Raw genomic sequence first — 17,901 nt, 5'->3', positions numbered from 1 at the left:
TTCCAAGAGTATTTGCCTCAAAAGCCTGGTCAATGTAAACATTTGTCCAGCACCACATTGTGGGGCAAAAGAGACTATTTCCATATGAGATGCCAATTCAAAGGAAAAAGAGACCATTTCTCTACTCACAACTGCTCTTCAGCTCAAGTTACCCCAACAGCAATGCCTCCTAAGCACTTTTCCTTATAGACTTTGAAGGAGCTGGTATGGGAAACCACACCAGATCTCACCTGTTTGTGTACACACATCATGCAAGAACTCCTGCAAATTGAATTTTCTTCTCTGAGACTAACACCTCAAAACAGTCTGTCCCACTGCATTCAAGAAGTGCATGAGATTAATCAAGCCATGCCTTCAGGCTCCAGGCAATACTGCAGCCCTTGCTGCTCTATTCCAAGGGGTCCATCTGTGGTACGAGCAGTCAGCCTTGCTCAGCCCAAAGGGAGCATCTGTGCCGTGTGATGAAGGACTGGGAATCCACTGCATTTCTGGACTGAGGTTTAATGATTTTCTGGCACATTTTCCTAATAACCATGGTAACTCTTGAGCCGCAATATCTCTTGAGCCCACATTCCTGCATCTATTCTCTGAACAGGATGCCAACCACAGCAAACAACCAACTCAGCTTCAGGACTGGAGCTAGTATTTCTAGTCACAAAATCTGGCATTCGAGCCAATTGTTGAATGGGAAATCCCAGAGCTTCTCAACTCTGTGGCCAAATTCTCAGCATCTGCATCTTTGTTTTCCTACCCATTTCATTTATTTTTAAATGAGAGGCTGACTGAATTTTCCCCAGGCTATGCCTTCCATTGTTGGCCCACACACAGACAGACCCACACGCCCACTCTTTCCACTGACACAAAGGAAGAGAAAACACGGTGCAGAAGGTATTAGTACTTAACAAAATGCACACTGAGATTCAAATGTATTTTGAGATTAACATAGCTATGATGCAATATATTTTGGTTTTGAGCAACTGAGGTACAGAGAGCTGCATACAATAAAAACAATGTTTTAGAAACAGTGAGGGTCTTGGATTTCCTAGTCCTAAATTTATCATGTCCCTCCAGACTTGCTTTAGATCAACAGTGCCTCTCCTTCAATTTCCTTACTCTGACAATGCCACAGCAAAAATGCTGATGAAATAAGTTCAAGAGCATCCCACTAAACACTTTACCAGCTTCCAGCCATCTGTGGCTTATGAATTCGTGTAAGCTTTACTACCTTTTTCCTTTACATTTGACCTCTACAGTATCTAACAACATCCAATTTGATGTTGTGTGAGATTTGAACTTGTGAGAAACTGCACATTCTTTATTTTTCACCTGCTGTTCCTCATCACACAACCCTGCCCAGCTCTCTCTTCTCCAGGCTGAAGACTCCAAGCCTATTTCATCTCTCCTTGCAGAGAACAGTCTGTAGCACACCACAGAACAGTGTCAGTTTTAGAAACAGCCATTAGGGCTGGAATGACAGACTTACAGACTGTGCAGTCAGAGCTGCACACAGCACCTCCTCTGAGTGGCCCAGAGAGGACACACTTCCTGCAAAGGCCTGGTCAGGCCACGGAGCAGGTCAGTGAATACATCCGACTGGATTTGCATTTCATCTTTTAGCAACTAAAATAAAGGGTTGTGAAGGCATCCATACAGAGCTGTTATCTTGATTTACTAGGGGGAAGATGCTTCTGTAGTTATCCAGTGCCTTAGTCCCTGCCTTCTCTAAACTTCTCACCCTCATTTACACCACATCTGAAAGAGAGACAGGCACCTCCAAGAAGTCACAGGACCTCAAGAAAACAGAGAGACAAGTAGAAGGGAATCAGGTTACTTTACATCAAAGAAAAGAATACCACTAACCATAATGGAGTTTAACCACTATTCTAGACATCGTGGAATTTGCAAAAGAGATAGCCCAAAAAAGCCCCAGAGCAATAAATTCTGCAATCACATAGCTTTCTTCTTCTTGCAAAAATGAATCATGTGTTTTTTAGAAGTAAAAAGAGCAAATCAGGACATATGAATAGGATCTGCTGCTCCTTCTCTCCCATTTCATATATATCTATATCTATCTATATATATCAGGTTATTTAAAAAAAAAACAACATAACTTTGGGCTTCACAGTCGCTCCTCACATCTGCAGTGCTGCCTTAGATTATCTAGAGATACAGTGATTAAAATGAGCTTTCTCACAGGTCTGAGACTTTGTGAGCTGAATTCATGAAAGATTTTTCCCATTATTTTGGTGGATTTTTTTTCATTTATGTGCTGTTATTGTTGACATTTCAGAACCCCCAAAGCAAGAATAAGGCACAGCTGTTCCAGCTGCAGGAAAAGCCAGAGAGAATGCAACAGAGCTGGAAGGAACTTGGAAGATCACTCAGTCCATGCTCACACCCCAAGGCAGGATCACCCACACCCATGTTCATTATTTCTCACAGACTCATCTAACTTCTCCTAAAGCCTCCCAGTGACAGAGGCTTGACAGTCTCCTCAGACAGTCTGTGCCACAGCAGCTCTCCTATGCATCCTGGGCAGAAAGGATGATTATTCCCTTCAGTGCTGCAGCAGCCTTTGAATATCTAAGACACTTATGCTGCCGCCCCTCAGCAATCTCTTCTGGTTAAAGAATTTAGTCAATCTGAGCTCTGTCAGTCTTGGTGCTGTGACCACTTCCCCGGGGAGCCTGTTCCACTGTCCAAAAACCCTCTGGGTGAAGAACTTTTTTCTAACTTCCAATTTAAACCTCCACTGATGTAACTGCAGGCCATTCCCTCAAGTCCTGCCACAGGTCACCACCACAGAGAGAGAAAAGGTCACACTGGTCCCTCCTCTTGCCCTCACTAGAAGCTGCAACTGAGTGAAGTCTCCCCGCAGTCTCTTTTTCTCCAGGCTGAACAGACCAAGTGCCCTCAGCTGCTCCTCACACAACTTCCCTTCAAGGCCCTTCACCATCTTCACTGCCCCCCTTTGGGTGCTCTCTCAGGTCCTTCATTACATCACACATAACTTTTTTTTTTTGTCTGTGGGATTGATATATTTAACAGGAAAGGTGGCATTACGTAAAACAACCCCACTTGTTTTATGTTTGGATCTTCGCCCTAAATAATTTTATGGTATGATCACAGACTAATGCTTGCCATCCTTGGGACACTAAAGAGAAGGAAGATATTTTCAGTAGTACCACTGAGTTGCATGTAGCCTGGACTTGGTGACAGTGAAGGCACTGGAGATGTCCCACAGCATCTCTGCATCATACAAGAAGAGTTCTTTTTTCTTTCAACATACAATCACACAAAGTGCTTTTGAATGGTCCACTCGATCTTAAATAATCTGTTTTTCCAACAAAACAGCAAAATTCTCACTCTCAGTTCCTAGGAAAGATGACATTTTGCTTCCTTTTGTAAAACTAGCTGCATCTTTTTCCATTCAGCCTTGGAATGGTAGAATTCCATCTACCATTTCAGACACACCAAGTGTGAAATTCACATTCCCCTGAATTCAGTGGAAAGAGATTTGATCAACCAAGTCAGTAATTTCTCTATTTAAATTAACAAAAATGAACATACAAAGATAAGCACAAAGGTCTTGCATCACAAACGTTTTGCCCACTTATCAAAAGATGGCAGCTCCAGCAGGCTGATCCCTCCTACAGGAAGGAATAATGAAAATCAGCCGTCAACTTCATCTAAGTAACATGTCTGGAAAAAAAAACATTGAATGCTTACAGTCCTAATGCATTTCCAAAATATCCTTATTACTCCCCTAACTATTTGAAGCACATGAAATTTCCAGCTGTTTAATTTCTACTTTTTACAACTTGGGTAGATTCAAAAAAAAACCAAAACAAAACAAAACAAAAAACCCACAAAACCCAAAACACACTAAAAACAAAAACCAAGAAAAATTGAAGAACCTCCTATTCCACATACTAGCTTCAAAGTACACATTTCCATAAATGATTCAGAAATATTTAGACACTAAAAATCCATAAGAAGCAAAAGCAATTTACAAAATACTTTTAAAAAATTGGTTTCTTATTTCTTATTTCTTATTTCTCTGCTGTTTATGGGAAAATCTGGGGCTCCTGTCAGGTTACATCTTAGGAGGGTTGCAGATCTCTATTTAAATGGAAATGTTTCTCTGGCAGATGCAGACATTCCATCATTATATTGTCCCACTGAATGGGCAGTATTGCACATGAGATGTACCATATCCTCATCATGAACGTGCTGTAATGGCTAACAAGAAAAATTGTAGATGATTTATTTAAGCAGAACCAGCTTATATATTAAGGGTATGACATGTTCTGATGAATCAACTAATTTTTCCTTCTCTTTCATTTCCTCTAGAACTTCAAAGCAATCAAATGTTGTTTATGCATAAAATTTAATCCTTTCACCAATCTATAGTTTGATTGAATTTGCATACTCTATTTCCTACAAGTCAATGTGAAGAGAGCCTCATGTAATTGAAACCATTTCCCCTCCAGTCCTCCTATCTTTGTTGCAGTATTTTCTATTAGTAGCTCTATTATACCTAATATCTGTAATGTTGGCAGATTAGAATTTTCCCTTAATGCACCCTGTATTTATAAACCACTAGGATGAAAAAAGAACAAATACAAGAAAGAGGAAATAATAATTACCTGTCTTTGATGCCACACAGATCAATGTGTAAATCACTAAAATTCCCCAGGGAGCCTTGCTGAACTAAAATGAGGTCCTTGGGCTGGTTATCAATAAAGATGAGCCTCATACAGCCTTGAAAAGCAGTAATGGGATTTAAACACTGGGAATCGGTGAAATTGCCAGGGCACCCTGTGGGAAAAAGAGAAGAGGCAGAGAAGAATATTGGAATGTTCAACTATTTCTGCTGGGATTTCCTGATGCAAGAACTCAGAGGCTTATTATTCCAAATGTTTTTATTCCTTCTGCTATGCAACCTCCTGTGTTATAAATTTTCCAGTTAGGGGAAAAAAAGAAAAAAAGAAGAGAGAAGCCAGCCACTGAAAGTATCACAATATGAGGTTTTCACCTTGTGAAACATACCTGTGTTGAGCAAAATCAAAATGTGATTTTTTTCATCTTCTTTAAACTTCACAGTTGATAGCAACTAAAATATGAGTGGTTAAAATAATTGTACAAAATGTATGGGTTAAATTCTGCTGCTGAAGCAATGTGCAGATGAAATCTTGTGGGCAGCAAGAAACCCATTTTTATCTGAGTTTCCCCAGTATTTAGACAGCTCTGAGATCCAAAGCCTCCTGTACATTTTCACTTAGCGCTGCATCCACAGGGTTTATCAAGATCAGAACCATACTACAGTAAGCACTACACAGAAATATATTAGAGTCAGTTAATGACATTAATGTTTGCACTCCACTTTCTAAATTGAGCTAAACCTACCTTCATTTTCCACAGGAGTTTTGTACATAAATAGCTTTAAAGATTTGAGTTGTATGTCACTTAAACTCCAAAAAGTCACTGAGCCTGATCAGAACAGTGGTATCTATCTACAGGATTGCTGATAACATTAATAATTCTAAAGCCTTTTAACCAGGGAAAAAAAAAAAAAAAAAACGAACCAAAAACCATGGTTATTATAACTTTGTAGATTTTGCATATATTGTCAGATACATGTAGATACCCATTGACTACAACCACCAGTAGTCCCCTTTTACAGCTCTGCTTGCAGTTCTGCTTGTTCTCTCTCTGCCAGGCTTGACCAATACCCTTCAACCTGTCCATAGTGCTGAATGCACTGCAATTTATTCAGTCCTTACCTTTGCTCTTAGCTGCAAACAGTGCACCTAGGGAGAGCTCTGTGGTGAGCACCTGAGGATCTGCATCACGAAAACCTCCCTGAAACAACCTACCTCCAAAATAGTAGCTGTTCCCAGAGTAGATCCTAGAGACAGTGGTTGCATGGCTGGCGGTGGCAGCGTTGTTGTCCAGCGTCAGGGTAATGCGATGCCTTCTAGCATTGATGTTAACAGAATGCCAAAGCCCATCGTGGAGATTAGTGCCTGTCCAAAAACATGTACAAAGTGAAAAAAAAAAAAACATCCAGGAGACAACTGTGTTCTTCAAATCTCCTCTTGCTTCCAACTTGTGACCGCAAATATGCAGCTGAGCTATAGGAAGTGAGAACTCTAGCTGAGAAGAACTCATTACCTCTGGAAACAAGCTGGCATGGAAGAAAGGGCCCAGGAAAAGGGAAGGTTTGAGAGAATTTAAGTAGGTCACCTAACATTTTGATCTAAGCTTGTACTACTGCAGGCACTCATCAAGCTAGCCCAACCCTTCACCTTTGTGGTAACACTGTTACCATTTGGAGGGGTTTATGTCTATCTTCACTCTGTTGGTAAATGCTTACAAATCCAAAAGTGTACAGAGACCTCTACTGAACTTCTGATAGTAAACACATGCATGAGGTTGCAGAGGATTACATTCAGTGAGACATTCATAGCCTGTTCGCAGGCTCCAACCTGAAACCTGACTGATTCCAGCAGGTATCAGTAGGATTTGCGTTTCTTAAAACCCTCCACCACCAATGCAGCACACGGTTCTATTAATGGATGTACAGAAGTTAGATTTCTGAGAACTGGGATTGTTGCTCTGTCCAGGAACCTCTAAAGTTTGAGGGATATACTGTGCAGTCTCCTTCTCTTCTAGACACTCATGTGAAGTGGGAAATTACCTGTCTTGTTTCCTTATTCTGAAAATCAGTGCTGCATTGTGTGTCTCTTGAAATACCACTACCGAGCTACAAAGAAACTCCACATCCTCTATTCTGACAGCCATGAGAATCAGTGGGCAAGCTTCTGAACCCACACACAGAGGTGCAGATCAAAAGCAACCTAATTACAGTTCAAAATATGATACCATCAGGCTGAAGTCACTGAGATCAGGCACAGACAACTAGTATTTACTTCCCACTCTAACAGAATATTTTTGTTAATGTTGCTTTCAGAGAAAACAAACAAGCACTTAGGAACACAAAGAGGTGTGAGAACAGTTCAAAACAAAATAAAAAAAAAAAAGATGGTGTTAGGTGTTTGTAAAGCCATTTCATCATGAATTTCAAAATGAAATTTACTCAGTAATGGCTGTTAACACGTGCACAATTACCACAGAATTAGAGGCTGGTTTTCCAAAAAACGGATGATTTTTCAAATAGAAGTGCAGTTTGAAGTGGAATATGTTATTGAGGTTTGAAACAATTACAAGAGGAAATAGATCCCATTTGGGGGAAACCAGGTCCATTCTTGAGCAAGCATGAGTTTATTGTGAGTACCTGACATCTGCAGAACATGGTATATGCACTTTCTGCATATTTCTCATGTCCAAATAAGCAGTCTAGCATGTTTGGACAGGCTCGACTCAGGTTCATTATTTCAGAACTACATAAAAACCAAAGCACCCAATCAAATATTGACATTGTCTCAGCTTTGTCAACAATTTCATTAGGACTGCAAAAAAGGCTGGAATCTCAGTTTTCAGTGTTCAATTGCAGCAAGCTATGTCTGTAGCAATCTACATGAGTAAGGATAGATGCAGAGCTGCCTCATTTTCGATCATAAAGGGGAATGAAACATGCATACAGAACAGCTCTGCTTTGACAACTCTGTCAGTTTTTTATCTCTGCTTCTTTTAATAGATACATCTGCCCTCTTTTAGTCTGTACAGGGAATATTTTAATATTACATGTTTTTAAACATCTGCTCTTTTAGAAAATTTATTATTATTGTTGTTATCATCATTATTATCACTATTATTCCCCCAAATTTTAAATCAGAGAGGCAGCCCTATTTTACCCTCTTGCATCCCACCATCTTCACTTCACAAAGCAACTTGTAAAGTGAATAAGAAAGCCTAGGAGGGGGTGTAAGGAGAGGAAGCCCATGGTCAGCCTCTCTTCTGAGTGCAGCATAAAGGAGAGTCCAAATCTACAGTCAGAGAAAGAAAATCAGCTTTGAGCCTGCCTTAACTTCTGCTGGGGAAAGATGCTGTGGCTGAGTTGGGTCCCAGCTGATTTCAGCAGAGTCTGAAGATGGGAACAGGAAGGGCTTCATGAAACCTGACTGAAGAAAATTGAGTGTGACTGCTTAAGAACACAGAGGCTCAGCTAACTGTCAGTGAGATTGAGTCTGGAGATTTCAGGATGCCAATTTTCCAAGCTTAGATCAAGCTGTACAGAGCAGCTTTACCACTGGAAAGCAAGAGAAAATTTAAAAGAGAAGGGAGGATTGGGTGTTTCCTTATTGCATGATCCTTTCATCCCATGGAGCTGAACCTTTGTTCAGCTCTCCTTTTAGAAGGAGACAAGTGAAAGTAAATAAAAAATAAACACCTTCAGAGATTTCCACTGGGTTCTCAGTCTCCTTTTGAATTAGTAGCATCAATCTCCCACCATGGAGGTAAACCAAGAGATGTCCTGAGTTTTCAGACAACTCAGTGAACAGAAGTAAGCCATCTTTATTCCACGTTCGGAACTGGAAGCTGACTGACAAGCCATCAATTTGAGCAGTGCCGGGCAGCAGCAAGTAGCTTCGACTGGCGCTCACAAAGGTGATAGGAACAATTTGTGGTTCTGAGCAAGAAAAGGTCACATTCCCCTGAAAAAAAAAAATCAAACATAATCAGCGTGACTTCTTTTTCAGTCATCCCAAAACATCTTCAGTTAAATAAGCTCACTGGATTTCTAATCACCCTCAAGGCTGAAATAGGTATTATTATTCAGACGTATATCTTTGGAGATCAACAGGAAATGTATCTGTCCATGCCGGGAAAACATATCTAATTTCAAAATTTTGCTTTTATCCCAAATGCTGAGGATCATAAATCAAAACCTTACTTTTTAGCAGGATCTAAATGTTACCAAATGTCCTTATCAATGCCACACCTTAGTTGATTATCTCAGTCACCCAGCCCTTAAATCAATTTGCCATTTCCCCAGAAGAGAAGCACATTTACTGAAAGCAGTCTGCAGAATCTGCACTAGCTTGTATCACTGTAGTTGATGGAAAAAATTACTCCATCAGTTTGCTCAGCTACTGTAGATCACCCCACCAGGTTAATCAGGCCATGTTATAAAACCTTAACAATATATAAATCCAGGATGCACTTTAGGAGCCACGTCTTTCAAAGCTACTCCAGGAGAAGACTGTTGCAGCCAGCTGCTTTGAACACGGCTGCTTTGTAAAATAACAGCTGTAATCTGATAAAAACATCAGAGTGTAAAGCTTTCTCCATGATAACACTTCTCATCAGAGCCTGTACCTCACTCTAACTGGATAATTACAACGAACAGCACTTGATGGATGTGCGGGAAGTTGCATAGTGCTTGGGGAATTCCTGCCTGCAGTCTCAGACAGATGATGAAACTGCTCCCTATCACTTTCAAACATCTTTCCAGTCTTTATTTTTTAAATGGAAAATAAGGTGCCAGAAATAGACAAAGTTATCACTGGATGAAACAATCCTTGATAGATACTTATCTATACGGAGCTATCTGCACAGAAGTACCTGTTAGGTTCAGAATGCTACCAACCACATGTGGCAAAATAAATCCATGGGTACATCATATTACAATGTGCTTTGAGATATAATCCAAAGCTTATCTGAACTTCACTGAACATTAGTCAGGTGGGAAGTAGGATGGAAATTTAGTCTTGGCCTTTAAAAAGTTTCTACTACCTGCTGGGATTTGCTGCATGAAGAGATGGCACAAACTTTTTTTTGCTATTGTTACATTTCTACCTCAGTTTTTAATCAAAATTTAGGCCAGAAGTCCTGTCCTGAGACACGATCAGCAAAGAGACTGCAAGGCCAATGCTGGGACATATGGTCAGAAGCTGCACATCCCTTCCCTTGTTTAACCTGGTCAGACTTCAAGCTCTGAAGTCTGACTTCAGCTTCAGCCTCCCATTGTCTAAACTGAAGCAGAACAGGTGTTATTCCACCCACCATAACAACAGACTGCTGGAAATGCACAAAGGTGGTGCTGAAATATTCTGTGTAAATGGGATTAAAGGTGCATTTGGAAGACAGACAAGAGCTGCGTCTGTCTTTCGGGGGGGCTCTTTTCATGAGGTATGTTTGTTATTCAAAAATTGAGACCTCCGTGATTTAAGGCTGATAAGTAATTGCAGTCAGGACCAAAAACTAGCCAGGACTTGTTAAAAAAAAATAAAAAAAAAAAAAAGTTGAGTAAAACAACTGATGCCACAAGAACTTACATCAATTCAACTGACTGATTTAGGAGGGAAACACCTTAAAGCAGCATTCCAGAGCAAAGCCAGATGACATAGTTAATACACAGCAACAACAAATGCTGACATCCTTACACTGACCAACCTGTCTACCTTTCTAGAGAAAGGAACATGAAAACCTGAAAAAATACATACAAAACTGTTACTTTGAAAAATATTTGTCAACTGAAACACAATAGGTCCCCTCTAAAAAAATTGTTAAATTTGCCATGAGTGTTATTCTCAAACGAATTATTCCAGCAGGTTTAAGTCAGAAAAGTAAACAGCTCCCTCTAAACCTTCATCTGATCATGAGCATTTTGCTTTAATTGGCAGCAGTTCTGGAACTCTCCAGGGTATATGCCAGATTTCTGGAAGACACTTGATTTTATAATTGAACCCAATTTAACTGAAAAGTAAAAGCTCATTGGCTAGGAAATGGGATATAAGAATGGTCTAATCCCTAGAGAAAACAAAGGAGACGCTCAGCTCTAACCAGCTGCTGGAAACTCTAGCTATCATGTGGCATTTGAGAATTCCATTGAGTCCATCTCCAGACTGATTAACGACTCCTCTAACAAGCAGTGAAATCTTAACAAAATAGCTGTTATTGTTCTTACAAGAGAAAGCTTCAGAGCCTAAAAATACAATGAAGATACTTGCAATTTTTTCACTGGCTGCCATGACAGCTGTCTTAAGAAAAGAGCAGAAGCAGCCCAGATTTCTGCAGGCAGGGTACAGCTTTAGAGGTGGTTGTTGTTCAAGTGAGATGTTGAATGAACAGGCAGCAGCATGTTACAGCATTTTAAAGAAGAACCAGAGCCTCTCCTATTAAAAGAGAATGGAAGAACACAATTGCTAAGTGATGAGGATAGAAGTGGATTACATAGAAAATCCTCTGAGCCATAAACTTCTTCCAAAACTGACTGGAAACTTTCCAGTGAGTTCTGTGGGACTTCAATAAAACCTGTATAACTTTAATGAAACATTTCAGTCTTTTCTGGCCTTTCTTCATGTAGTATTATGTATTGTTCAATGAAGAGAGAAGACAACACCACAGTCAGGGCAATTGGTAACAAGTTCCTTATACATCCTCCTTGCTCTCAGAGAATACTAATCAAAAATAATATGCACTTGGGAAATTATTCAAACTGACAGCTGCACTGCAATTCTCAGCACTTAGCCTACCAGAGGATCCAGGCCAAGATCACAGCTTGAAAAGAAAGAACAATAAATGAGTATTTCTGAGTTCTCATTCTACCTGCAGGTTAGAGCATCAAATGGGCACTTAAACTTTCCTCATTAATCACTCTGTGGATACTGTCCAATAAAAAGGGTATCTTGCTTTCTGCAGAGGATTAGAAAGGATGATTTCACATGACAGGTAAAGGGACTAAGGTCCCAGGCCTGGCTGAGATGCAAATGTGGTAAACTGGCAAGAATATCTCCAGCTTGGAAATTGGAGGACTGCTTCTAGCTGTGAAGGGACTGAGTTTGCAGATGAATACACAAGGAGAGTAACAGAAGAAAAAGGTGACCTTTGATGCAGTTTTAAAAGGATATGATGAAAAATTGGCATTCAACTCTGAGAAACTCGATTTTGAGAATGAGGGAGGCTCCTTCAAGGCCTGTTTTTAAATTACCTCTGTCTAGAAGAACAAATGTCAGCAGACCTACATATTTCAAGTACTTCTCAAGACCACGCTGAACACCACATGAAAAGCAAATCAAAGTGAGATACCAGCTCCAGCCTTCTGAAATGCTGCTACAAACTGTCTTCAAACAGGATACAGGAGCACCAAGGCGCACAGTGTTCCTGCAATTAGGATGGGTCCACTGAGTGTGCAACCAGTCCATCCCAAGAGCAGGGGACCAGAAGTTCCTGTACTGAGATGGGTTTCTGTTTCTCTGAGAAAAAAATTCAATATGGAAATCTGATAGCTTTCCTGATCCAAGTTACACTGAAACTAATATGGCCCTGTGATAATCAGTCTCATGACAGAGAACTGTCCTATCTCCACTTACTGCAGGTATCATGAATTCCAATAAAATGTTAATTGGTTATCACATTGATTTAAGTTGTTTACATAAAAATAATATTCCCATGGAGAGAAAGTAACATTGAACAAAAAAGAGAGAAGGCTTAGAAAACACTGAAACATTGTGATCATGAGGAAATCAGGGATTAGATGCTTGGTGGGACCTTTCCGGATGTTCTTTATCTCAGACTCCTAAACTGTCTATGTCCCTGGCCAGAAGCAGAACAAAGGATTTTAGCATTTTATGCCCATACTAACTGTACATTACTGTTGCATTTCATGGTGCAATAGTTAAGAGATGCTAAAAATAGATGAGAGCAAATACAGAAATATTTTGGAAACATTCTACATGGTTCTTCTCAGAGAGACAGGAAAACAAGGAAAAAGACCACAGGAGGAAACACCCATACACAAAAAACAGTGACTATTTCATATTTTCTCTCTATGGTGTATTGACTTAGTCTGGATGCTAGGAAGAAAACCCTCTTGTGTCAAGAGAAAGGCAGTTCAATAAAGCAAAAGCAAAGGCTGCACACAGAGGCAAAGGAAAACAAAATACTTAATCTTTACTTTCCATGAGCAGATGATGCCCAGCTACTTCCTAGGAAGCAGGGCTCCAGCATGTGTAGAAGTTGCTCCACAATAATGAATACCTCCTCCCTTCCTTTTTCTCTTGGCTTTTATTGCTAAGCAGACTCAATTGGTGTGGAATATCCCTTTGTTCAGTTTGGATCAGCTGTCCTGGCTATGCCTCCTCCCAGGATCTCACCCACACCCATCCTCTTGGTGAGGGGGAATATTCACTTTAAGCAAAAAGTAGGAATGAAGCCAGCCTTTCAAATTCACCTTGCTAGAAGTGAATAAGATAGATGTCTAATATCAAACTGGCAAATTATTACAGTCCAAGTCCAATTTTTGCTCCACTTCAAGGTAAAGTGATCTACAGCTTATTAGTTTTTATTGCCTGGAACAAAACACAGCAGCAAAGAGATTTTTTTTTTCTTCATTATTATTATGAAAACAGAACCACATCTACTTTAAAATAGAAAAGTGTATAGAAAGCAATTCCTAACAGCTTTTTTCTTTTTTTTAATGTATTAGTTTTCTTTAATAGATTTTCCTCTTTTAAATCCTAATTATCTGTGTATTGTAGCACAACACCAGCTTAAATGGCTGGTGTGAACTGCACACAATCCAGGCTCCTGCTTGTGATGGGCTCAGCTTCTGTTATGCCAAGTACCAAAGAGTTCCTAAGGCCTTACCAATTGGAATAAGACCTTAAAAATATACTAAAGACTTGGCATTGCAGAAAATGACATTTTCTCCCATTTTCCTTATCCCCTGCTAGCTCCTATGACAATAATTAGCCATCTCTCTTCCTCTCCTACAGGGACTAACAGCCTTATCACCTCCCACCTTGAAACATCCTCCTCTGCTCAGCAGGCACTAACTGCCCTAGTCATTCAATTTGACTATCCAGATAATGTAATAAATGAAACCCTGAACAATCGTTTCTAACCTGTAATTTGCTGAAGTCTGATGACTCTCAAAAAAGCCTTGCTTGCTCAGAAACATGTCATTTTTTTCTGCATGTCATCCAGTCTTATTAAAAAATATGGTCTCCCTCCCAAAAGACTTGCTTTACTTGTTGTCATCACAACTATCAAAATCCTAACACAAAGATACTTTTATATCAAGAAGAGTTTATTAATGCAGCTATGTGCTGGATTATACATCTGCATGCTGAAACTCTTTAGAATTGTGGACAAAACCAACTGAAATCAATGGGATAGATGTTATTTAAATAGACTTTATTTCAAGACTTCAATTGAAGTGACAACTTAATTTCTTTCAAAATAATCCTGTTATACCCTTCAGCAACAATAAAATAGAATCTTAGAATGAATGCTATTCATATAGACTTCCTTGCTATTCCACTCTGCAGGTAGAATGCAAAGGAGACTCCTCTGAAGACCCAGAGACCACATAGAAAGACAGAAGAAAATATAAAATCCTATTTTTAAAATAACCAAATATTTCTAGAATCTGAGTTCACCTGCCTGATCTAAAAAGTAACAAATTCAGTACTCTTTTTAATCACCAACACTTCCATTAAATAATTGAATAAAACTTTTTTCCAAAATTCAACTTGGTCTACAAGAAGTTGTGAAAAATGTCACTAAAAACTTCCAACATTTTTTATGTAGGATTCCTATAGTCTTGTTGGAGCGCAAAAAATAGGAAAAAGAGTCTAACTTGTGATTCTCCAAATCCTAGGAGGGGCCTCCACAAATCACCACCCTGATGTTCAGACAGATCAACACTTGCCAGAGCACTTTGGTAGAACGAGACATTCACAGACAAGTAAATTCTTCTCAGGATGAAGGTATCTCAAATCAGCTTAACAAAATATCATGTTTGGATACTCTATAAAGAGAATGAATTATTAGTTTACATTCTCCTGTCACTAGGTATCTTTCCTTGCTCTTTGATGCTGGCAATTGGTTTTTTCCCCCAAGGCACTACAGTGATACATTTACATGTCACCCCATCCCTCACTGTGCTGAGCTGTCACTCTCACATTCAACATGGCAGGCCAGTGTAGAAATTCAAGTGTATCTGAGAGCGGAGAACTTCTGCTTTACAGTAACCTGCACTCCTCTCGAGCCAGCGCAGGGTTTGCTCTGCTAAACAAAAATGCAACTCCAACTTCTATTAGCCAGAGCTAATGGAAGAGAAAGGGAGTGTTTTTCTCAAATTCAGTAAATAGGGTGGAACATAAGACCAGACACTGCATCTTTTCCTGACCTCTTAATTTCTTTTCATCAGCTAGACAACTTCCTATTTTGGCATCACAAATCAGTGAAGCACAAAAACAACTTAAGACTCAGGTCACAGCTCACATTCGAGCTGTTTCCAAAGGTGCAACCAGAATCTAGCATTAAATAACCACTGGTGGAAAGGACTCTATATTTTCAGGATGATATAGCTATTTTTTCTCTTATCTACTCCCTCAATCAGATGCATTTAGCAATTCTCAATGATTTATCTTCCTAAAACTTGCCCCATCTCTTCCTACATCTACACAAACTCTTAACAAGCACAAAATCCCTCAATAAAGACTTCTCCATCACAGATATCAACAGAACAAATTTACTTCTGTGAAGAACAATTTCCCTTCTGCTTCTTGTAAATGTGGCTCTTGCATATTTTCTTGCCCCTGCTTAATTGCCCAAGAAGTGTAACTGCTGTGTGATTTCTCATAATGAGCAGTCTGCACTTCTCTTGTGCTGAGAAGACATTTTGTAAATAGGGCAAACCTTTAGATTACTATTTTAAAGCATTTTATGAGGTTTCCCAAGGGTCCACCCTAGGACCATGACAATGGTTAATTAGAGGAATTTGGCTTTTCATAACCTTTTGCAGTAATCACTTGGAAAGCACATAAAAGATTCCATACCATTGCTCCACATTCAATGATCAAGGGAAGGGAAAACAAAATGAACCAAAAACCCCAAACAAACAAAACAACACACCTTCCCCCACCCCCCCAAAAAACCCAGTCAAACAAAAAAACAAACCAAATAACCAAACCAACCAAACAAAAAACCACCAAACCAAAAAAACCAAAGAAACTAAACCCAAAAAAACACAAAGCCTACAACATGCCACCAGAGACAGAAGGAACCCCAGGGAGAAGAAAGATCGCCTGTCCAAACAGAGTTGCTATGTAGGGAGGTTAGGTATCAGGCAATACAAAAATGGAATTCTGAAGGCAAGTTCCAGTTCAAAGAGACAGGCTGCCTCGTTATCTTGAGATGCCTTCTCAAGGGGATTCATTGAAAGTCTGAAAACTGCAAATGAGTTACAGAAAAGAACAGGCAGAATGATAATCAGAGCCACCACCCAAGAGTACAATACATACTACAGCACTCTGTTATTGACAGCCTGAAGTTTCTTCCTCTGACTTTAAATGCAGCTGATTTGGGACTATTATTTATACGGGTGAGGAACTACATCATAAGAGGAAATCTATACCTACAAAACTGGTGTATCATTCTCCTGCTCATGTGAAAGATGTCAAAAAAAAATCCCAAAGCTGATATGTATGAAAACCCCCAAGTTTGGCTCACTGACTGTGGCAACATTCACAAAGGCAGAGAGTGAAGCAGAGAGTGAGCGTTGAAGTCTGCCTGCCTTTGGAGGCAAAAACTGATGTCTCTAAGCATTAATGGCTTTCTAATCCCAAACCAACCAGTTTAGCATCAATTATCTTTTGCTAGGAGACAAAGGTGTTTTGGGGATTAACAACGCAGAACCATCTCAGGTGATCTCCAACTTGTGGGGAGAGAACGTAAATATGCAACATATTTTTGGAAAGAGTAGTTCCAAGTCCCTGTTACATTTAATTATTCTTCTGTGCTGATCCTTTCATTGCATTTCCACTTCAGACAATCTTAGTGACTACAAAGACATGAAGCAGAGAGGCTTGCAGCTCCCTGCAGATAGAGCTTGTTGCTTGAAAACCTCAATGCACCTTGAGTAAAAGCACTTAGTGCAGAGTAACTTTGGCAGGCAAAAGACTACATTTAACAAGAACAAGTTATTTTAATTTGAGGAAGTTATTTGCTAACGAGTGAGAAAGAGTAGAAAAGGGAAACGGGATCAGCCTGAATAACCTAGAAGTACCTGAGAGTTGCTAGAAATAGCTGGGATGCAAAGAATGTTGGAAAACAGATTTACAGAGTCCATTTCCAATAGAACAGTGTTCATCTAAGATTATGAGGCACTCTGAGCATGGCAACCTTTCCATGCACTTTGCATACCCAAGTGTCACAGACACAGCACAGAGAAGCTCATAAACCTTGAAAAATGCAGTAAGCAGCCTGCCTCTGGAAATCATGGCGTTTAAATCATCACTTATGTGAAAGAGATTGAAGGGTGAAGGCACATCCCCGCTACCTTAAATTGAGAAAAGAGCTGGATCCCTGGACCTTTCATCTAGCATTGTCTGAACCAAGTGTAGTGATAACAGAGTTTCACTGCTTGGAGCCACCCAGACAATGCCCTTCTGAGAAAAAGTGCATTGCAAAATTTTGCTCTTTCCCTTTAAAAAGGGCTTCCCATTATCCAGCCAGCAAAACAACCAGCTGTTTAATGACCTAAGAAGCAGGCAAGGGCTCTTTGCTCCCCCATTAGAAAGTAAGCTGAGGGGAAGAGCAATTTAACACAGTTCATAGGATTTCTGCCTTTGAGTCCTCAGTCAGAACAATCTTACTCAAGATTATTAAACCAAAGTCTCTCGGTCCCACGGGAGTATCCTGGAGGCAATCTTGACTGCCAACAACACAGTGAGGAACTTCTCACCCATCACCTTTCCATTTTCCAGCTCCCTGCCTATTCAGCCTTGCCCTAGGCAGGGAAAGCACAGAAAGAACTGGTTTGGTCTTCTGGCTTGCTTTGTTTTAGGTTCAGTGTATTCATACACATTACTACAAACTAGAAGATGCCATGGGAGCCAGAACCAGTTTCATCTCCATGTTCTCCAAAGACACAGTGTTAGCCAAAAGGCATTTATCAAAGCACAGTGTAGGAGTGAGATACAA

At 39.9% G+C, this 17,901-nt stretch overlaps 1 protein-coding gene across 2 annotated transcripts in view; it reads right to left on the bottom strand.

Moving 5' to 3' along the window:
- Nucleotides 1–17,901, bottom strand: part of CNTNAP5 (contactin associated protein family member 5) — a 268,110-nt gene that overhangs the window by 113,391 nt on the left and 136,818 nt on the right. For both annotated transcript variants that reach the window (XM_068195457.1, XM_068195458.1), the window contains exons 9-11: nt 8,357–8,621; nt 5,880–6,029; nt 4,650–4,821 (exon numbers count right to left, since the gene is read on the bottom strand). In XM_068195457.1, the coding sequence (XP_068051558.1) occupies nt 4,650–4,821; nt 5,880–6,029; nt 8,357–8,621 (587 nt within the window). The remainder of the gene's footprint in view (nt 1–4,649; nt 4,822–5,879; nt 6,030–8,356; nt 8,622–17,901) is intronic.

Source organism: Anomalospiza imberbis, chromosome 7 (assembly GCF_031753505.1).
Source record: "Anomalospiza imberbis isolate Cuckoo-Finch-1a 21T00152 chromosome 7, ASM3175350v1, whole genome shotgun sequence".
Lineage (NCBI taxonomy): Eukaryota > Metazoa > Chordata > Aves > Passeriformes > Viduidae > Anomalospiza > Anomalospiza imberbis.
This window is presented reverse-complemented; position numbering and strand designations above follow the sequence as displayed.